The sequence below is a fragment of the Amia ocellicauda genome, chromosome 17 (genome assembly GCF_036373705.1).
Source record: "Amia ocellicauda isolate fAmiCal2 chromosome 17, fAmiCal2.hap1, whole genome shotgun sequence".
Classification (NCBI taxonomy): domain Eukaryota; kingdom Metazoa; phylum Chordata; class Actinopteri; order Amiiformes; family Amiidae; genus Amia; species Amia ocellicauda.
In genome coordinates this window covers 11,643,864-11,666,490 of record NC_089866.1, presented here as the reverse complement: position 1 = coordinate 11,666,490, position 22,627 = coordinate 11,643,864, and the positions used below count along the sequence as shown (strand labels likewise).

Genomic DNA, 22,627 nt, shown 5'->3' with positions numbered 1-22,627 from the left:
AGAGCACATTATTAATCAAATGTATGAGTCTAAAAAGTCTTCCCCAGCCTGAATCCCTGAGAGCAGCTCCCGGTCGAACTCCCGGTCGAGCACCCGGTCGAACTCCCGGTCGAACTCCCGGTCGAGCACCCGGTCGAGCTCCCGGTCGAGCACCCGGTCGAGCACCCGGTCGAACTCCCGGTCGAGCACCCGGTCGAACTCCCGGTCGAGCACCCGGTCGAGCACCCGGTCACAGCGAGCATCTTGGAGCCTCGTGAGTTCATCGAGGAGGTCCTGAGCAGCCTGCTGTTGCAACTGTGCCCCATCGACTCTGCACGGGACACGGAGCTGTACCGCAGGCGGGAGGAGCTGGAGAGCAAGCTGCTGGAGCAGGTTTTCAGTTTGGTCGAGAGGTCACGAGACAGAGAGATCTTCTTCCTGGGGATGAGGAGGGGTATACCGTCAGACCTGGTGGTGACCCCTGTGCTCCGGGAGCTACAGCAGACTCTGACCGTGGATGGCTACCAGCCTGTGGGCACCCTGGATGAGAGTCGGGGTCTGCAGCGACGAGTGGCCAGAGCGGTGATCAGGCAGGTGCTTGATACCTGCGAGGAGCAGACCCCTGCCAGCCTGGCTGTGCCAGCCACTGAGGTACGGACAGCGTGAGCAGCCAGCCTTGAAGTCTGCATGAACCAGTACATTTATTTATTCATTTATTTATTTTTCCATGTTTTTTTTTTTTTTTTGGAAAGGCTTTGACATGAACAAGGATCTTCATATATGCTAATTGTTAAGGCTGTGTTTTTAAGCTCAGCCACTCCTTTCTGATTATAAATATTACAAAAATAATGCTTAATAACAATACTCTATTTCAAAGTAATAAAAAGTATGAAAAAGAAACCTGATTTGTTATTTATTTTGTGGCCGTCACCCTCAGTGTGTTTTACCTATATTTTCAGATCACCTTCAAGTTCAACCCAAGTCAAAGTGAGCGGGAATAGTCTTGTCAGGGCACGTCTATCCAGTTAGAGATACAGACACACACACCTAAATATTCACACTAAAGGTTTAGTGCCGTGTAGGAGTTGTTTTGTTTGGGCGGGAAAAGTAGTTTACCATTTTGAACCACAGTGGACTGCTAGTATTGATGGCATCTTATGGTGAGAGTATGTGTAAGGTCTACATGCACTGTCACAAAGGTGGAATCATTCAATATTCATTTCATGGCCTGTGGACAATCGGGTTTACATAGAACACTCCTGGGATGATCTGGATCAGAGAATCGGGTAGAGGCCTCTACATGCAGATCTCACACAGCACAGTTTTTTCCCAGCATTTCATTGGTGGTGGCCTAGTATGTATTTAACATTAGATCAGTGCTGCATGCAGATTCCCCCTCCACACAAAAGTGATCGAATTTAATCTGTGATCATTATTCTTACTCTGATTTTATTTAGAAGGTCATAGACGTTCGTTAGATTAAATTAGCAAGTTTTCAATAACTTCTGTCATGCTTTATGGGACTGCTTGACAGTGAGCACTAAATGGGCTACTGACTTGGAGAACGACACAAGCTCAACAAAAGCATCCAGGTAAATACAGGTCCACATACAGGTGCACAGTCTCCGCAGCTCCAGACTTGCAGTTACCAGTAAAGGCACAATTTCTCCATGTAAAGAAGCGAGCCATGGTTACACAGTGTATTGAAAGAGAGAAATTAAATAAGGAAACGTGCACATCCAAAATGAAATTGCCAGGTAAAGAAATCAAATGTAAAAACCAAGTAGTAGTCACTCAACTCCCATATAGGCTCCAACAGAAGTTATTAACCCCGAGACGATAATTCACAAACAATTGCATTTAAATACAAGCATAGAATGCATTTAAATCAATTAACCCCTCAGTTCTGTTTTAACAATGCACATTTGATTATGGGTAAAGGAATAGTGATTGTAAAATAAGCATGATCACAGCAGGCTGTGAGTGGAAATACCTTTTGCATTTAAACCACTAACTGAGCGATACATTTGCTGTGTTCCTGTGTGACAACTTCCCTACACTTCATAATCAAGAACCTCGTTCTGTATTGTGTGCACAAGTTAATCCTCAAGCCAATCCACTACATCTGAGGAATTTCTTCGCCCTTTTAATGTACTGTTGAAAGAATGTCAGTAGGACTTTTCCACCCATTATTTATAATGGCAAGCTGCTCCAAATGTCAGTTTGAGTGCTTTCACCACACAAACCGGTCTAATATTGCCTAAACCTCTGCTCATGACCACAGAGAGATTCCTGGGTATTGAACCTTGAGGGTAGTGTGAGAGCTTTTAAATTAACCCTGCAGAAGCAACTCGCGGCTCAACTGGGCGCCCCACCTTCTGTGGGTCTTAGACCTTTAGGTTTAGAGGCCAGTGCCTTTGCAATGGTAGGTAATAAGGCCGAACACCTGCTTTTAACAAAGCTCTGTGAAGTTCAACTCTTCTTGTGGTTACTTTTGAAGGGGTTTTATAACCCTCCGAAATCCAACCAGGATTAGGACATCGGCAGATCCCTGGCAGCCTACAGGAAGGAGCCGCACACATGGAGCAAGGCTGTCAGAGTGGATTAAACGGGTCGTCTATAATCTGTCATCCAGGGAAGGATCAATTTCCTTGGTCTTGGAACAAGGTAACATTAATTTGTATTATTTATGTTGTGTTGCTTGTAATTATTAAGAAACTCACTATTGGTCTGATTTGAATAAGTAATCAAATTGTGTACCGTGTACAATTGAATGAGTCGTTACTGTAAGATGGACAGCAGTGCCACAGAACCACTGATGTGAGTTACCAGTTAGCAGTATTCATTACTGTGTGCAGTATTAAAGTGGGAGCGTCTCAATATATATGTTATGTGTCAGGGCAACTCTTACCATACAAACAAAACTTAAATATGATACACAATAATGCTGGAATACACAGTGATATTCCATAGATAGGTAGGTAGATAGAACATGTCAGATTGATAGGCAGACAGAACAATAAAGCTGGTTGCCCTTCTTAACTACGGGGATCCTGAGCTCAGTACACAGACTGTACTACAAGCCACTAATGTATCAGTGATGAACAGGCAGCTTTTTGAACAGTGTATGCTGCCTGTGCTGGACGTTTGTGTACTGTGTCTCAGTCGTTCCAAGGCAATTCTCACTCAGCGCCTTCCTCCTGCATCTCAGTCAGATCCTGCACGATTGTGTTCAAGACGTCTGAAGAGGACTGGAAAGCAGACAACTGACAAACCACTGCCTGGATCTATTTGGCATGGGAAACGAATGAAGACTTATAACCGCAAGCGCCTCGGCAGCAGCTAAAGCACAGCGGGATTATGGCAAGTCATCTTGAAATCACAGCACTTGAAATGACTCAGTCAATGGCCAGTGCAAAGCACAGCGATGGATAACATGAAAGGATTTTATATTAGGATTTGAACATCAATTGGGGAGAGCATGCAGAGTAGACTGAACAATGTCCGTTGATACCTCCAGCACATGCATGCTACAGCTGGGGTACAGCAGCGACAGGCCAGTGCCTTTGACAGGGTGGTCCTTTGCATCTTGTTAACCAGGTTCTCATAGTCGTCTATATAATGCGGCACAGAACACACCATAAATACATACACCATATAATGACATGTATATAATGACAAATGATGAAGTCCATACTATGTGAAGCAAGCGTGGAGAGAACTGCTGAAGCTGCAACCCCTAGGTTACTACATCACGTAGATTTGCCACTTTACAGAGATACTCAATTGGATGTATATGATGTTGATGGCGTCACTTGGCGGCTAATATATGGCATTACAAGCAGCAGCAGTGCCCGTTTTTGAAGTTAATGATTGTTTTTGCTTTTTATGACTTCTTCACCACAGCGAGAATTAAGCCCTTTGCATGTACGATCATAGGTTCAAACATTTAATGTACGAATCCGATAGCTAAAGAGGCTTTCTTGATCATAAACCCCTGTGGCATATTCCTTGATGACATACTTAAGAAGCTTTATTTGATTTTCATTAACAATTAAGTTTTAATCATTTAATTACCAGTTAATGGGTTCTATTGTGTGTGATCTATAATAAAGAGCTATTAGCTATTGCTTATTCAAGACACATCTTTTACTCAAGACACATGTTTTCAGACAGTACTTGTAATATTAGTCCCTTACTCTCCTGTGAGATAGCCCTTTACAACATGTGCTCATGCTTCTTGCGTCACTAATACTTGTATTATTGATTTCCCCCTTGCTCCCTTTCCCGTAGCCCTTGAGTGTGACCTAACATCTTGACTGCACTCCAGGATGTCAGAGCTCATTATGGCATTTACTTGTGTAAATTGCAATGTGTACAATGTCTTATGCTTTGAATTGCTTGTATTATGTAAATTTGAATGTGCAATGTTTGATGCCTTGTACTGAACTGTATTATTGCACTTTGTATTGCACTTATGTTGTAAGTCGCCCTGGATAAGGGCGTCTGCCAAGAAATAATAATAATAATAATAATAATAATATTAATAATAATATTAGAATCCTTTACATTTGCATTGGAATAGCTCCAATGACAGTAACAGTGCATTTTCCAGTGGCAGTCCCCCGAAATATTAGATGTTTTTTATAATGAACATATGGAAGTGATATACAAATTAAATTCAATTGCTTATGTCTTATCCACTTTACTGATTGCTGGACAGTGACTTAACAGCATTTGGGGGTTTATTCCCATCCCAGAGTGCTCGAGCTGCAGTCCTGTGATGGTCCCTGTGGCATTTAAAAACGCGGGGAGAGATATGTATTACAATATACAGTGAGGGAAAAGAGTATTTGATCCCCTGCTGATTTTGTACGTTTGCCCACTGACAAAGAAATGATCAGTCTATAATTTTAATGGTAGGTGTATTTTAACAGTGAGAGACAGAATAACAACAAAAAAATCCAGAAAAACGCATTTCAAAAAAGTTATAAATTGATTTGCATGTTAATGAGGGAAATAAGTATTTGATCCCCTATCAATCAGCAAGATTTCTGGCTCCCAGGTGTCTTTTATACAGGTAACGAGCTGAGATTAGGAGCACTCTCTTAAAGGGAGAGCTCCTAATCTCAGCTCGTTACCTGTATAAAAGACACCTGTCCACAGAAGCAATCAATCAATCAGATTCCAAACTCTTCACCATGGCCAAGACCAAAGAGCTGTCCAAGGATGTCAGGGACAAGATTGTAGACCTACACAATGCTGGAATGGGCTACAAGACCATCGCCAAGCAGCTTGGTGAGAAGGTGACAACAGTTGGTGCGATTATTCGCAAATGCAAGAAACACAAAATAACTGTCAGTCTCCCTCGGTCTGGGGCTCTATGCAAGATCTCACCTCGTGGAGTTACAATGATCATGAGAACGGTGAGGAATCAGCCCAGAACTACACGGGAGGATCTTGTTAATGATCTCAAGGCAGCTGGGACCATAGTCACCAAGAAAACAATTGGTAACACACTACGCCGTGAAGGACTGAAATCCTGCAGCGCCCGCAAGGTCCCCCTGCTCAAGAAAGCACATGTACAGGCCCGTCTGAAGTTTGCCAATGAACATCTGAATGATTCAGAGGAGAACTGGGTGAAATTGTTGTGGTCAGATGAGACCAAAATCGAGCTCTTTGGCATCAACTCAACTCGCTGTGTTTGGAGGAGGAGGAATGACCCCAAGAACACCATCCCCACCGTCAAACATGGAAGTGGAAACATTATGCTTTGGGGGTGTTTTTCTGCTAAGGGGACAGGACAACTGCACCGCATCAAAGGGACGATGGACGGGGCCATGTACCGTCAAATCTTGGGTGAGAACCTCCTTCCCTCAGCCAGGGCATTGAAAATGGGTCGTGGATGGGTATTCCAGCATGACAATGACCCAAAACGCACAGCCAAGGCAACAAAGGAGTGGCTCAAGAAGAAGCACATTAAGGTCCTGGAGTGGCCTAGCCAGTCTCCAGACCTTAATCCCATAGCAAATCTGTGGAGGGAGCTGAAGGTTCGAGTTGCCAAACGTCAGCCTCGAAACCTTAATGACTTGGAGAGGATCTGCAAAGAGGAGTGGGACAAAATCCCTCCTGAGATGTGTGCAAACCTGGTGGCCAACTACAAGAAACGTCTGGCCTCTGTGATCGCCAACACGGGTTTTGCCACCAAGTACTAAGTCGAAGGGGTCAAATACTTATTTCCCTCATTAACATGCAAATCAATGTGCAACTTTTTTGAAATGCATTTTTCTGGATTTGTTTGTTGTTATTCTGTCTCTCACTGTTAAAATACACCTACCATTAAAATTATAGACTGATCATGTCTTTGTCAGTGGGCAAACGTACAACATCAGCAGGGGATCAAATACTTTTTTCCCTCACTGTACATGTTGATTCATTACAAGGAAATACACAAATAGTAATGTCTAAATAGTGTATACTGTGCCACAGTGTAGTTGTGTAAATAAGAATACATATAATCAGTTCAATATTTAGTTTGTTGGTTAATGCCTTGTTACAGTCCAGCTTCCAGGAGGGCCACTTTATCACATGATTTGTGGAGTGTATACCAGTGTCAATCAGATTGCCCTCGATTAATGCCCAGCATTGATTTCAAGCCATCAGAAGTGAGCATTTAACAGCTGTATCCTGAAAGAAAAAGTGCAGACATTGATTCGGTGTGGCTGCAGCTCATTTTATTAAGGACGCTGTTAACTGAGTATTAGGCGCAGATGTTAGGTATAACCTGTAGACAGCGTGATATATCATCTTAATGCTATGCGCTCTTTTGCGCTAAAATATGCGTGTTTATGTGTATGTCCAATACAGTATTGAAGGAGAGAGACTCTTAAGCGGCCATTTCTTTGGACAAGGAATAGCACTGATCGCTGGTAACGTGTGGTCGCCCCGCCCCCATTGTGATGTCACTGTGATGCGAACTCTTGTCGAGCAGATTGTCCCGCTTGCGGTAAAGTGTGAGTTTCGCTCAACCGCTTCAACCCAGTGCCAGTATGGGGCAAAGACGTGAGTTTTCTCTTCACTAATGTGTACATGTATCCCTTCAGTATTGAATGCGTTGTTTCCTTAAGATAGTGGTTCACATCACTGAACTGGACACTGGCTAAATGGTGCTATTCTGCGCAGATGCATTCTGGGCGTGCTCGTTTTCTGTACAAAAAGTGCGCTTACACGTCTGGATGAAGGGATGAGATGAAATGGTTGAAAAACACACGGCAGCTGCTGTGGGTCGCTATGATTGCATACGTCTGTTTTGCACTCCTTTGTACGAATCAGACGAGACCGTAATAGCCCGTTTCCTCTGGCCCTGTTCAGGGCTCCTCCGTGGCCTTTGGGCTGAAACGTGTTGACGGTATCTAACACAGTCTTATAGTATAAGTTGTAGCAGATATTCACAATTGGAAACCGGGACACATTGAAACAATATATCAAACACATGACATGACTTAACATCGTAAATACCCGTGTTACTAGTCCCTGTATCATGATCCGATGAACATTGACAATATAGATGAATTGAAGTATCCTAGATATTGTCCCTTATTATTTCTCTGTGGGAGAATGAGCTGCGTTGCATTATTAAATCCAGGGCGCTGGTTTCAATGTGTCCGTGTAGCCACTACATACTGTAATGAAAGCTGTCCTAGTGAGGGGGTGTCTGACTGGACTGGACACAGTGGCGAGTATCTGCAGCACCTTTGTTTTACCGGGACGGTCCGGGCAAATAACCCTGGCAGCTGGAGGTAGTTATGTGAAGGGACAGTGAAATGCCAAGAGGAAATGTATAACACAGTGTGGGGTGTTCCCGGTCTGCAGTGGCCAGTACCTATCAAAAGTGGTCCATGGAAGGAGAAGCGGTGAACCGGCGACAGGGTCATGGGCGGCCAAGGCTCACTGATGCACGTGGGGAGCGAAGACGAGCTACTGTAGCTCAAATTGCTGAAAAAGTGAAAGCTGGTTCTGATAGAAAGGTGTCAGTATCGCAGTTTGTTGCGTATGGGGCTGCGTAGCCGCAGTCCAGTCAGGGTGCCCATGCTGACCCCTGTCCACTGCCGAAAGCGCCTACAATGGGCACGTGAGCATCAGAACTGGACCAATGGAAGCAATGGAAGAAGGTGTCCTGGTCCGATGAATCACGAGTTCAAGGTGTTGATCTCAATCCAATCGAGCATCTGTGGGATGTGCTGGACAAGCAAATTCGATCCATGGAGGCCCCACCTCGCAACTGACAGGACTTAAAGGATCTGCTGCTGACGTCTTGGTGCCAGAGAGCACAGCACACCTTCAGAGGTCTAGTGGAGTCCACGCCTCGACGGGTCAGGGCTGTTTTGGCGGCAAAAGGGGGGCCTACACAATATTAGGCAGGTGGTCATCATGTTATGGCTGATCGGTGTATAGTTATAGCAATAAGGAGGGATTACAAATATAATTAAAATATATACGATTCTTCATGCGATTGATCACATAAACTTTAGGCTCTGTTTTAAACATTGTAATAGTTTTAAGATAGTGTAAACAGGGGGAAGCTAAAAACCATGCCATTTAAATAATTTTGAGAGAATATACAAGACATGGGACATTTAATTTAAATCCAGGACGAATGTTTCATGTTTGCGTGTATTTACAACAAAGAAAAGGAATGTATTTCGTCACGGCACATTGTATGCAGTCCATCTACTATTAGGTTTTAGCAGAGCTTATGATATTTTGTTTAATTGGTTTCAATAAGTAGTGATTTCTAACCGAAATCTCGATCACAATTTTGTATCGGTGACTTAATGTCAGTCAGCTGTGATGCATTGTCTCAGGTGATGAAAAGTGTGCAAATGAACACGGTACAGCAGACCACTGTTACCAGCTGGGAGGGTACATTTTAAATTAAAAAACATTCCAAGTCATGAGGATCGAAACATTATGATTTCAATATAATAATAGTCTAATTGAGTAGAGTAATAGATGAAATAACTAAACAAATATAATGGAAAATAGACAGACATGCCAGCAGACTGAATAGGACAATTCAGAAATAGGATAGATGACAAGTCTAGGAAGATGAGTTGGAAGTGTGGAAAAAGGTGTCAGAGCCCTGTGTACTGGTAGTAGGCTACATGCTCAGCATCAGGTTGGCAGAGCTATATCCCGACTGTGATATGTAAAGCTATGTTGATTACATGAATGTATTGGAAGCTATTGCATGTTAATCAAGTGTAAGTACTGTTTTAAGATGATTTTGTCATGATTTGTGCATGATTTTGAGATTGCATGCATTTTTAGGTATTTCAAGAAGAGAGAGCCACCAGATGAAACGGAAAAAACAGCAACAAAGCTAACTAGGATAGTTCACATAGTTAGATGTAACATTTTCTCCCGGGGGGCCCCAGCACACTTACCCAAAATCATGTGGGAAACACTGCTTACGTTGTATTAGTACTGTAGCGTTTCAGGCTTTTGGCTACCAAAGAAGTATGAAATAGTTTACAAAATGAGAGGAGGCCACTCCTGGAAAGCTTCTTAAGAAATCTTAGTCCCGATCTGGCAACTGTCCCGGCCTGTGGGAGATGCACACAGGGTGAACCAGGGCAGATGCATTTTTAAACATTTGTTTTATATAGTGTTGCTATTATTTTTATTTCACACTCCTTTAACAGCTTCAGATAACATGTGTGGCTTGTGGTGCACCTGTATTGTACTTTTCAATGCTTAAATATAGCTAGACACATCACATTGTCAATACCTATTATATGTACATAAGTTTGGTGCAGTGTATTTGTGTTAATGTAATAAATGACATGCAGGTGGCTCAAGATGGCAAGTCAACCTGGACCGTAGTGTCCAGTCTGTCAGTGTGTCTGTACTGTACCGTATTAACCCTCTCTCTCTTCGTAGTTGGATGTGGATATATAGATGACTCTCTCTCTCTCTCTCTCTCTCTCTCAGACCGATGTCAATAAGGGTGACTATGATGGGAGAAGAGCCCTTCATACGGCTTGCAAGCTGGGCCACATAGACATGGTCAAGTACCTACTGCGCTGTGGGGCCAAGACTGATGTCACAGACCAATGTGGACACACTCCTCTCCACCTGGCGATCAAGCACAGGTCAGTGCTCGACTGTGTGTCTGGCCTGCACTGCAGCGTGTGTGTTTTGTACCAAGACTGTGTCTAGACTGTGTGTTTTGTAGTGTTGGCACTGTGCGTCTGTGTTTCTGTTGCAGTTTAATGCAGTGTAACCCTGTGTTCCCAGGCAACGTGCTGTCGTCAAGATGCTGAGGACGGAGGGAGCCACAGGAGCCACTTTTTAGAAAAAAGTTTTTAAGGATCTCTGTTAGTTACAAGTTTTAAAATAATCTTTTCAGACTTTCTATTGCTTGCTCTCCTTTATTGGCTAACCTAGCTGCTGGTTTTCTTGATTATTTTGTTGTGCTGTGTGTACTGCACTGCTGTGTTGCATCTGTGTACTGTGTCTGCTTTGTCTGTTGCTTGAGTGTAGCGTGTGAGTATAAGAGCACATTATTAATCAAATGTATAAGTCTAAAAAGTCTTCCCCAGCCTGAATCCCTGAGAGCAGCTCCCGGTCGAACTCCCGGTCGAGCACCCGGTCGAGCACCCGGTCGAACTCCCGGTCGAGCACCCGGTCGAGCACCCGGTCGAGCACCCGGTCGAACTCCCGGTCGAGCACCCGGTCGAGCACCCGGTCGAACTCCCGGTCGAGCACCCGGTCGAACTCCCGGTCGAGCACCCGGTCGAGCATCCGGTCGAGCACCCGGTCGAGCACCCGGTCGAGCACCCGGTCGAACTCCCGGTCGAGCACCCGGTCGAGCTCCCGGTCGAGCACCCGGTCGAGCACCCGGTCACAGCGAGCATCTTGGAGCCTCGTGAGTTCATCGAGGAGGTCCTGAGCAGCCTGCTGTTGCAACTGTGCCCCATCGACTCTGCACGGGACACGGAGCTGTACCGCAGGCGGGAGGAGCTGGAGAGCAAGCTGCTGGAGCAGGTTTTCAGTTTGGTCGAGAGGTCACGAGACAGAGAGATCTTCTTCCTGGGGATGAGGAGGGGTATACCGTCAGACCTGGTGGTGACCCCTGTGCTCCGGGAGCTACAGCAGACTCTGACCGTGGATGGCTACCAGCCTGTGGGCACCCTGGATGAGAGTCGGGGTCTGCAGCGACGAGTGGCCAGAGCGGTGATCAGGCAGGTGCTTGATACCTGCGAGGAGCAGACCCCTGCCAGCCTGGCTGTGCCAGCCACTGAGGTACGGACAGCGTGAGCAGCCAGCCTTGAAGTCTGCATGAACCAGTACATTTATTTATTCATTTATTTATTTTTCCATGTTTTTTTTTTTTTTTTTGGAAAGGCTTTGACATGAACAAGGATCTTCATATATGCTAATTGTTAAGGCTGTGTTTTTAAGCTCAGCCACTCCTTTCTGATTATAAATATTACAAAAATAATGCTTAATAACAATACTCTATTTCAAAGTAATAAAAAGTATGAAAAAGAAACCTGATTTGTTATTTATTTTGTGGCCGTCACCCTCAGTGTGTTTTACCTATATTTTCAGATCACCTTCAAGTTCAACCCAAGTCAAAGTGAGCGGGAATAGTCTTGTCAGGGCACGTCTATCCAGTTAGAGATACAGACACACACACCTAAATATTCACACTAAAGGTTTAGTGCCGTGTAGGAGTTGTTTTGTTTGGGCGGGAAAAGTAGTTTACCATTTTGAACCACAGTGGACTGCTAGTATTGATGGCATCTTATGGTGAGAGTATGTGTAAGGTCTACATGCACTGTCACAAAGGTGGAATCATTCAATATTCATTTCATGGCCTGTGGACAATCGGGTTTACATAGAACACTCCTGGGATGATCTGGATCAGAGAATCGGGTAGAGGCCTCTACATGCAGATCTCACACAGCACAGTTTTTTCCCAGCATTTCATTGGTGGTGGCCTAGTATGTATTTAACATTAGATCAGTGCTGCATGCAGATTCCCCCTCCACACAAAAGTGATCGAATTTAATCTGTGATCATTATTCTTACTCTGATTTTATTTAGAAGGTCATAGACGTTCGTTAGATTAAATTAGCAAATTTTCAATAACTTCTGTCATGCTTTATGGGACTGCTTGACAGTGAGCACTAAACGGGCTACTGACTTGGAGAACGACACAAGCTCAACAAAAGCATCCAGGTAAATACAGGTCCACATACAGGTGCACAGTCTCCGCAGCTCCAGACTTGCAGTTACCAGTAAAGGCACAATTTCTCCATGTAAAAAAGCGAGCCATGGTTACACAGTGTATTGAAAGAGAAAAATTAAATAAGGAAACGTGCACATCCAAAATGAAATTGCCAGGTAAAGAAATCAAATGTAAAAACCAAGTAGTAGTCACTCAACTCCCATATAGGCTCCAACAGAAGTTATTAACCCCGAGACGATAATTCACAAACAATTGCATTTAAATACAAGCATAGAATGCATTTAAATCAATTAACCCCTCAGTTCTGTTTTAACAATGCACATTTGATTATGGGTAAAGGAATAGTGATTGTAAAATAAGCATGATCACAGCAGGCTGTGAGTGGAAATACCTTTTGCATTTAAACCACTAACTGAGCGATACATTTGCTGTGTTCCTGTGTGACAACTTCCCTACACTTCATAATCAAGAACCTCGTTCTGTATTGTGTGCACAAGTTAATCCTCAAGCCAATCCACTACATCTGAGGAATTTCTTCGCCCTTTTAATGTACTGTTGAAAGAATGTCAGTAGGACTTTTCCACCCATTATTTATAATGGCAAGCTGCTCCAAATGTCAGTTTGAGTGCTTTCACCACACAAACCGGTCTAATATTGCCTAAACCTCTGCTCATGACCACAGAGATATTCCTGGGTATTGAACCTTGAGGGTAGTGTGAGAGCTTTTAAATTAACCCTGCAGAAGCAACTCGCGGCTCAACTGGGCGCCCCACCTTCTGTGGGTCTTAGACCTTTAGGTTTAGAGGCCAGTGCCTTTGCAATGGTAGGTAATAAGGCCGAACACCTGCTTTTAACAAAGCTCTGTGAAGTTCAACTCTTCTTGTGGTTACTTTTGAAGGGGTTTTATAACCCTCCGAAATCCAACCAGGATTAGGACATCGGCAGATCCCTGGCAGCCTACAGGAAGGAGCCGCACACATGGAGCAAGGCTGTCAGAGTGGATTAAACGGGTCGTCTATAATCTGTCATCCAGGGAAGGATCAATTTCCTTGGTCTTGGAACAAGGTAACATTAATTTGTATTATTTATGTTGTGTTGCTTGTAATTATTAAGAAACTCACTATTGGTCTGATTTGAATAAGTAATCAAATTGTGTACCGTGTACAATTGAATGAGTCGTTACTGTAAGATGGACAGCAGTGCCACAGAACCACTGATGTGAGTTACCAGTTAGCAGTATTCATTACTGTGTGCAGTATTAAAGTGGGAGCGTCTCAATATATATGTTATGTGTCAGGGCAACTCTTACCATACAAACAAAACTTAAATATGATACACAATAATGCTGGAATACACAGTGATATTCCATAGATAGGTAGGTAGATAGAACATGTCAGATTGATAGGCAGACAGAACAATAAAGCTGGTTGCCCTTCTTAACTACGGGGATCCTGAGCTCAGTACACAGACTGTACTACAAGCCACTAATGTATCAGTGATGAACAGGCAGCTTTTTGAACAGTGTATGCTGCCTGTGCTGGACGTTTGTGTACTGTGTCTCAGTCGTTCCAAGGCAATTCTCACTCAGCGCCTTCCTCCTGCATCTCAGTCAGATCCTGCACGATTGTGTTCAAGACGTCTGAAGAGGACTGGAAAGCAGACAACTGACAAACCACTGCCTGGATCTATTTGGCATGGGAAACGAATGAAGACTTATAACCGCAAGCGCCTCGGCAGCAGCTAAAGCACAGCGGGACTATGGCAAGTCATCTTGAAATCACAGCACTTGAAATGACTCAGTCAATGGCCAGTGCAAAGCACAGCGATGGATAACATGAAAGGATTTTATATTAGGATTTGAACATCAATTGGGGAGAGCATGCAGAGTAGACTGAACAATGTCCGTTGATACCTCCAGCACATGCATGCTACAGCTGGGGTACAGCAGCGACAGGCCAGTGCCTTTGACAGGGTGGTCCTTTGCACCTTGTTATCCAGGTTCTGATAGTCGTCTATATAATGCGGCACAGAACACACCATAAATACACCATATAATGACATCTATATAATGACAAATGATGAAGTCCATACTATGTGAAGCAAGCGTGGAGAGAACTGCTGAAGCTGCAACCCCTAGGTTACTACATCACGTAGATTTGCCACTTTACAGAGATACTCAATTGGATGTATATGATGTTGATGGCGTCACTTGGCGGCTAATATATGGCATTACAAGCAGCAGCAGTGCCCGTTTTTGAAGTTAATGATTGTTTTTGCTTTTTATGACTTCTTCACCACAGCGAGAATTAAGCCCTTTGCATGTGCGATCATAGGTTCAAACATTTAATGTACGAATCCGATAGCTAAAGAGGCTTTCTTGATCATAAACCCCTGTGGCATATTCCTTGATGACATACTTAAGAAGCTTTAATGGATTTTTATTAACAATTAAAATTCTTAAGTTTTAATCATTTAATTACCAGTTAATGGGTTCTATTGTGTGTGATCTGTAATAAAGAGCTATTAGCTATTGCTTATTCAAGACACATCTTTTACTCAAGACACATGTTTTTAGACAGTACTTGTAATATTAGTCCCTTACTCTCCTGTGAGATAGCCCTTTACAACATGTGCTCATGCTTCTTGCGTCACTAATACTTGTATTATTGATTTCCCCCTTGCTCCCTTTCCCATAGCCCTTGATTGTGACCTAACATCTTGACTGCACTCCAGGATGTCAGAGCTCATTATGGCATTTACTTGTGTAAATTGCAATGTGTACAATGTCTTATGCTTTGAATTGCTTGTATTATGTAAATTTGAATGTGCAATGTTTGATGCCTTGTACTGAACTGTATTATTGCACTTTGTATTGCACTTATGTTGTAAGTCGCCCTGGATAAGGGCGTCTGCCAAGAAATAATAATAATAATAATAATAATATTAATAATAATATTAGAATTCTTTACATTTGCATTGGAATAGCTCCAATGACAGTAACAGTGCATTTTCCAGTGGCAGTCCCCCGAAATATTAGATGTTTTTCATAATGAACACATGGAAGTGATATGCAAATTAAATTCAATTGCTTAATGTGTTATCCACTTTACTGATTGCTGGACAGTGACTTAACAGCATTTGGGGGTTTATTCCCATCCCAGAGTGCTCGAGCTGCAGTCCTGTGAGGGTCCCTGTGGCATTTAAAAACGCGGGGAGAGATATGTATTACAATATACAGTGAGGGAAAAGAGTATTTGATCCCCTGCTGATTTTGTATGTTTGCCCACCGACAAAGAAATGATCAGTCTATAATTTTAATGGTAGGTGTATTTTAACAGTGAGAGACAGAATAACAACAAAAAAATCCAGAAAAACGCATTACAAAAAAGTTATAAATTGATTTGCATGTTAATGAGGGAAATAAGTATTTGATCCCCTATCAATCAGCAAGATTTCTGGCTCCCAGGTGTCTTTTATACAGGTAACGAGCTGAGATTAGGAGCACTCTCTTAAAGGGAGAGCTCCTAATCTCAGCTCGTTACCTGTATAAAAGACACCTGTCCACAGAAGCAATCAATCAATCAGATTCCAAACTCTTCACCATGGCCAAGACCAAAGAGCTGTCCAAGGATGTCAGGGACAAGATTGTAGACCTACACAAGGCTGGAATGGGCTACAAGACCATCGCCAAGCAGCTTGGTGAGATGGTGACAACAGTTGGTGCGATTATTCGCAAATGGAAGAAACACAAAATAACTGTCAGTCTCCCTCGGTCTGGGGCTCCATGCAAGATCTCACCTCGTGGAGTTTCAATGATCATGAGAACGGTGAGGAATCAGCCCAGAACTACAAGGGAGGATCTTGTTAATGATATCAAGGCAGCTTGGACCATAGTCACCAAGAAAACAATTGGTAACACACTACGCTGTGAAGGACTGAGATCCTGCAGCGCCCACACGGTCCCCCTGCTCAAGAAAGCACATGTACAGGCCCGTCTGAAGTTTGCCAGTGAACATCTGAATGATTCAGAGGAGAACTGGGTGAAAGTGTTGTGGTCAGATGAGACCAAAATCGAGCTCTTTGGCATCAACTCAACTCTGTGTTTGGAGGAGGAGGAATGACCCCAAGAACACCATCCCCACCGTCAAACATGGAGGTGGAAACATTATGCTTTGGGGGTGTTTTTCTGCTAAGGGGACAGGACAACTGCACCGCATCAAAGGGACGATGGACGGGGCCATGTACCGTCAAATCTTGGGTGAGAACCTCCTTCCCTCAGCCAGGGCATTGAAAATGGGTCATGGATGGGTATTCCAGCATGACAATGACCCAAAACGCACAGCCAAGGCAACAAAGGAGTGGCTCAAGAAGAAGCACATTAAGGTCCTGGAGTGGCCTAGCCAGTCTCCAGACCTTAATCCCATAGCAAATCTGTGGAGGGAGCTGAAGGTTCGAGTTGCCAAACGTCAGCCTCGAAACCTTAATGACTTGGAGAGGATCTGCAAAGAGGAGTGGGACAAAATCCCTCCTGAGATGTGTGCAAACCTGGTGGCCAACTACAAGAAACGTCTGACCTCTGTGATCGCCAACAAGGGTTTTGCCACCAAGTACTAAGTCGAAGGGGTCAAATACTTATTTCCCTCATTAACATGCAAATCAATGTGTAACTTTTTTGAAATGCATTTTTCTGGATTTGTTTGTTGTTATTCTGTCTCTCACTGTTAAAATACACCTACCATTAAAATTATAGACTGATCATGTCTTTGTCAGTGGGCAAACGTACAACATCAGCAGGGGATCAAATACTTTTTTCCCTCACTGTACATGTTGATTCATTACAAGGAAATACACAAATAGTAATGTCTAAATAGTGTATACTGTGCCACAGTGTAGTTGTGTAAATAAGAATACATATAATCAGTTCAATATTTAGTTTGTTGGTTAATGCCTTGTTACAGTCCAGCTTCCAGGAGGGCCACTTTATCACATGATTTGTGGAGTGTATACCAGTGTCAATCAGATTGCCCTCGATTAATGCCCAGCATTGATTTCAAGCCATCAGAAGTGAGCATTTAACAGCTGTATCCTGAAAGAAAAAGTGCAGACATTGATTCGGTGTGGCTGCAGCTCATTTTATTAAGGACGCTGTTAACTGAGTATTAGGCGCAGATGTTAGGTATAACCTGTAGACAGCGTGATATATCATCTTAATGCTATGCGCTCTTTTGCGCTAAAATATGCGTGTTTATGTGTATGTCCAATACAGTATTGAAGGAGAGAGACTCTTAAGCGGCCATTTCTTTGGACAAGGAATAGCACTGATCGCTGGTAACGTGTGGTCGCCCCGCCCCCATTGTGATGTCACTGTGATGCGAACTCTTGTCGAGCAGATTGTCCCGCTTGCGGTAAAGTGTGAGTTTCGCTCAACCGCTTCAACCCAGTGCCAGTATGGGGCAAAGACGTGAGTTTTCTCTTCACTAATGTGTACATGTATCCCTTCAGTATTGAATGCGTTGTTTCCTTAAGATAGTGGTTCACATCACTGAACTGGACACTGGCTAAATGGTGCTATTCTGCGCAGATGCATTCTGGGCGTGCTCGTTTTCTGTACAAAAAGTGCGCTTACACGTCTGGATGAAGGGATGAGATGAAATGGTTGAAAAACACACGGCAGCTGCTGTGGGTCGCTATGATTGCATACGTCTGTTTTGCACTCCTTTGTACGAATCAGACGAGACCGTAATAGCCCGTTTCCTCTGGCCCTGTTCAGGGCTCCTCCGTGGCCTTTGGGCTGAAACGTGTTGACGGTATCTAACACAGTCTTATAGTATAAGTTGTAGCAGATATTCACAATTGGAAACCGGGACACATTGAAACAATATATCAAACACATGACATGACTTAACATCGTAAATACCCGTGTTACTAGTCCCTGTATCATGATCCGATGAACATTGACAATATAGATGAATTGAAGTATCCTAGATATTGTCCCTTATTATTTCTCTGTGGGAGAATGAGCTGCGTTGCATTATTAAATCCAGGGCGCTGGTTTCAATGTGTCCGTGTAGCCACTACATACTGTAATGAAAGCTGTCCTAGTGAGGGGGTGTCTGACTGGACTGGACACAGTGGCGAGTATCTGCAGCACCTTTGTTTTACCGGGACGGTCCGGGCAAATAACCCTGGCAGCTGGAGGTAGTTATGTGAAGGGACAGTGAAATGCCAAGAGGAAATGTATAACACAGTGTGGGGTGTTCCCGGTCTGCAGTGGCCAGTACCTATCAAAAGTGGTCCATGGAAGGAGAAGCGGTGAACCGGCGACAGGGTCATGGGCGGCCAAGGCTCACTGATGCACGTGGGGAGCGAAGACGAGCTACTGTAGCTCAAATTGCTGAAAAAGTGAAAGCTGGTTCTGATAGAAAGGTGTCAGTATCGCAGTTTGTTGCGTATGGGGCTGCGTAGCCGCAGTCCAGTCAGGGTGCCCATGCTGACCCCTGTCCACTGCCGAAAGCGCCTACAATGGGCACGTGAGCATCAGAACTGGACCAATGGAAGCAATGGAAGAAGGTGTCCTGGTCCGATGAATCACGAGTTCAAGGTGTTGATCTCAATCCAATCGAGCATCTGTGGGATGTGCTGGACAAGCAAATTCGATCCATGGAGGCCCCACCTCGCAACTGACAGGACTTAAAGGATCTGCTGCTGACGTCTTGGTGCCAGAGAGCACAGCACACCTTCAGAGGTCTAGTGGAGTCCACGCCTCGACGGGTCAGGGCTGTTTTGGCGGCAAAAGGGGGGCCTACACAATATTAGGCAGGTGGTCATCATGTTATGGCTGATCGGTGTATAGTTATAGCAATAAGGAGGGATTACAAATATAATGAAAATATATACGATTCTTCATGCGATTGATCACATAAACTTTAGGCTCTGTTTTAAACATTGTAATAGTTTTAAGATAGTGTAAACAGGGGGAAGCTAAAAACCATGCCATTTAAATAATTTTGAGAGAATATACAAGACATGGGACATTTAATTTAAATCCAGGACGAATGTTTCATGTTTGCGTGTATTTACAACAAAGAAAAGGAATGTATTTCGTCACGGCACATTGTATGCAGTCCATCTACTATTAGGTTTTAGCAGAGCTTATGATATTTTGTTTAATTGGTTTCAATAAGTAGTGATTTCTAACCGAAATCTTGATCACAATTTTGTATCGGTGACTTATTGTCAGTCAGCTGTGATGCATTGTCTCAGGTGATGAAAAGTGTGCAAATGAACACGGTACAGCAGACCACTGTTACCAGCTGGGAGGGTACATTTTAAATTAAAAAACATTCCAAGTCATGAGGATCGAAACATTATGATTTCAATATAATAATAGTCTAATTGAGTAGAGTAATAGATGAAATAACTAAACAAATATAATGGAAAATAGACAGACATGCCAGCAGACTGAATAGGACAATTCAGAAATAGGATAGATGACAAGTCTAGGAAGATGAGTTGGAAGTGTGGAAAAAGGTGTCAGAGCCCTGTGTACTGGTAGTAGGCTACATGCTCAGCATCAGGTTGGCAGAGCTATATCCCGACTGTGATATGTAAAGCTATGTTGATTACATGAATGTATTGGAAGCTATTGCATGTTAATCAAGTGTAAGTACTGTTTTAAGATGATTTTGTCATGATTTGTGCATGATTTTGAGATTGCATGCATTTTTAGGTATTTCAAGAAGAGAGAGCCACCAGATGAAACGGAAAAAACAGCAACAAAGCTAACTAGGATAGTTCACATAGTTAGATGTAACATTTTCTCCCGGGGGGCCCCAGCACACTTACCCAAAATCATGTGGGAAACACTGCTTACGTTGTATTAGTACTGTAGCATTTCAGGCTTTTGGCTACCAAAGAAGTATGAAATAGTTTACAAAATGAGAGGAGGCCACTCCTGGAAAGCTTCTTAAGAAATCTTAGTCCCGATCTGGCAACTGTCCCGGCCTGTGGGAGATGCACACAGGGTGAACCAGGGCAGATGCATTTTTAAACATTTGTTTTATATAGTGTTGCTATTATTTTTATTTCACACTCCTTTAACAGCTTCAGATAACATGTGTGGCTTGTGGTGCACCTGTATTGTACTTTTCAATGCTTAAATATAGCTAGACACATCACATTGTCAATACCTATTATATGTACATAAGTTTGGTGCAGTGTATTTGTGTTAATGTAATAAATGACATGCAGGTGGCTCAAGATGGCAAGTCAACCTGGACCGTAGTGTCCAGTCTGTCAGTGTGTCTGTACTGTACTGTATTAACCCTCTCTCTCTTCGTAGTTGGATGTGGATATATAGATGACTCTCTCTCTCAGACCGATGTCAATAAGGGTGACTATGATGGGAGAAGAGCCCTTCATACGGCTTGCAAGCTGGGCCACATAGACATGGTCAAGTACCTACTGCGCTGTGGGGCCAAGACTGATGTCACAGACCAATGTGGACACACTCCTCTCCACCTGGCGATCAAGCACAGGTCAGTGCTCGACTGTGTGTCTGGCCTGCACTGCAGCGTGTGTGTTTTGTACCAAGACTGTGTCTAGACTGTGTGTTTTGTAGTGTTGGCACTGTGCGTCTGTGTTTCTGTTGCAGTTTAATGCAGTGTAACCCTGTGTTCCCAGGCAACGTGCTGTCGTCAAGATGCTGAGGACGGAGGGAGCCACAGGAGCCACTTTTTAGAAAAAAGTTTTTAAGGATCTCTGTTAGTTACAAGTTTTAAAATAATCTTTTCAGACTTTCTATTGCTTGCTCTCCTTTATTGGCTAACCTAGCTGCTGGTTTTCTTGATTATTTTGTTGTGCTGTGTGTACTGCACTGCTGTGTTGCATCTGTGTACTGTGTCTGCTTTGTCTGTTGCTTGAGTGTAGCGTGTGAGTATAAGAGCACATTATTAATCAAATGTATAAGTCTAAAAAGTCTTCCCCAGCCTGAATCCCTGAGAGCAGCTCCCGGTCGAACTCCCGGTCGAGCACCCGGTCGAGCACCCGGTCGAACTCCCGGTCGAGCACCCGGTCGAGCACCCGGTCGAGCACCCGGTCGAACTCCCGGTCGAGCACCCGGTCGAGCATTCGGTCGAGCACCCGGTCGAGCACCCGGTCGAGCACCCGGTCGAACTCCCGGTCGAGCACCCGGTCGAACTCCCGGTCGAGCACCCGGTCGAGCACCCGGTCGAGCACCCGGTCGAACTCCCGGTCGAGCACCCGGTCGAACTCCCGGTCGAGCACCCGGTCGAGCACCCGGTCGAACTCCCGGTCGAGCACCCGGTCACAGCGAGCATCTTGGAGCCTCGTGAGTTCATCGAGGAGGTCCTGAGCAGCCTGCTGTTGCAACTGTGCCCCATCGACTCTGCACGGGACACGGAGCTGTACCGCAGGCGGGAGGAGCTGGAGAGCAAGCTGCTGGAGCAGGTTTTCAGTTTGGTCGAGAGGTCACGAGACAGAGAGATCTTCTTCCTGGGGATGAGGAGGGGTATACCGTCAGACCTGGTGGTGACCCCTGTGCTCCGGGAGCTACAGCAGACTCTGACCGTGGATGGCTACCAGCCTGTGGGCACCCTGGATGAGAGTCGGGGTCTGCAGCGACGAGTGGCCAGAGCGGTGATCAGGCAGGTGCTTGATACCTGCGAGGAGCAGACCCCTGCCAGCCTGGCTGTGCCAGCCACTGAGGTACGGACAGCGTGAGCAGCCAGCCTTGAAGTCTGCATGAACCAGTACATTTATTTATTTATTTATTTTTCCATGTTTTTTTTTTTTTTTGTGTTAATGTAATAAATGACATGCAGGTGGCTCAAGATGGCAAGTCAACCTGGACTGTAGTGTCCAGTCTGTCAGTGTGTCTGTACTGTACTGTATTAACCCTCTCTCTCTTCGTAGTTGGATGTGGATATATAGATGACTCTCTCTCTCTCAGACCGATGTCAATAAGGGTGACTATGATGGGAGAAGAGCCCTTCATACGGCTTGCAAGCTGGGCCACATAGACATGGTCAAGTACCTACTGCGCTGTGGGGCCAAGACTGATGTCACAGACCAATGTGGACACACTCCTCTCCACCTGGCGATCAAGCACAGGTCAGTGCTCGACTGTGTGTCTGGCCTGCACTGCAGCGTGTGTGTTTTGTACCAAGACTGTGTCTAGACTGTGTGTTTTGTAGTGTTGGCACTGTGCGTCTGTGTTTCTGTTGCAGTTTAATGCAGTGTAACCCTGTGTTCCCAGGCAACGTGCTGTCGTCAAGATGCTGAGGACGGAGGGAGCCACAGGAGCCACTTTTTAGAAAAAAGTTTTTAAGGATCTCTGTTAGTTACAAGTTTTAAAATAATCTTTTCAGA

General features: G+C 44.3%; 1 protein-coding gene across 1 annotated transcript; it reads left to right on the top strand.

The window, feature by feature from the left end:
* Positions 1-20,686: 20,686 nt before the first annotated feature.
* On the top strand, positions 20,687-22,627 carry LOC136713031 (uncharacterized). Its single transcript, XM_066689922.1, has 5 exons — positions 20,687-20,775; positions 20,892-20,925; positions 21,497-21,964; positions 22,209-22,369; positions 22,515-22,627. Exons 1-5 carry the CDS (start codon positions 20,687-20,689, stop codon positions 22,570-22,572), a joined length of 810 nt encoding a protein of 269 aa, XP_066546019.1. The 3' UTR covers positions 22,573-22,627.

Excerpts from the sequence above, each read along its gene's own strand:
- LOC136713031 (XM_066689922.1), top strand. The coding sequence starts at position 20,687 with ATGGTCAAGTACCTACTGCGCTGTGGGGCCAAGACTGATGTCACAGAC. Across the intron at positions 20,926-21,496 it reads ACCCTGTGTTCCCAGGCAAC|CACCCGGTCGAACTCCCGGT; the intron begins GTGCTGTCGTCA and ends CTCCCGGTCGAG. Across the intron at positions 21,965-22,208 it reads TGGCTGTGCCAGCCACTGAG|ACCGATGTCAATAAGGGTGA; the intron begins GTACGGACAGCG and ends TCTCTCTCTCAG.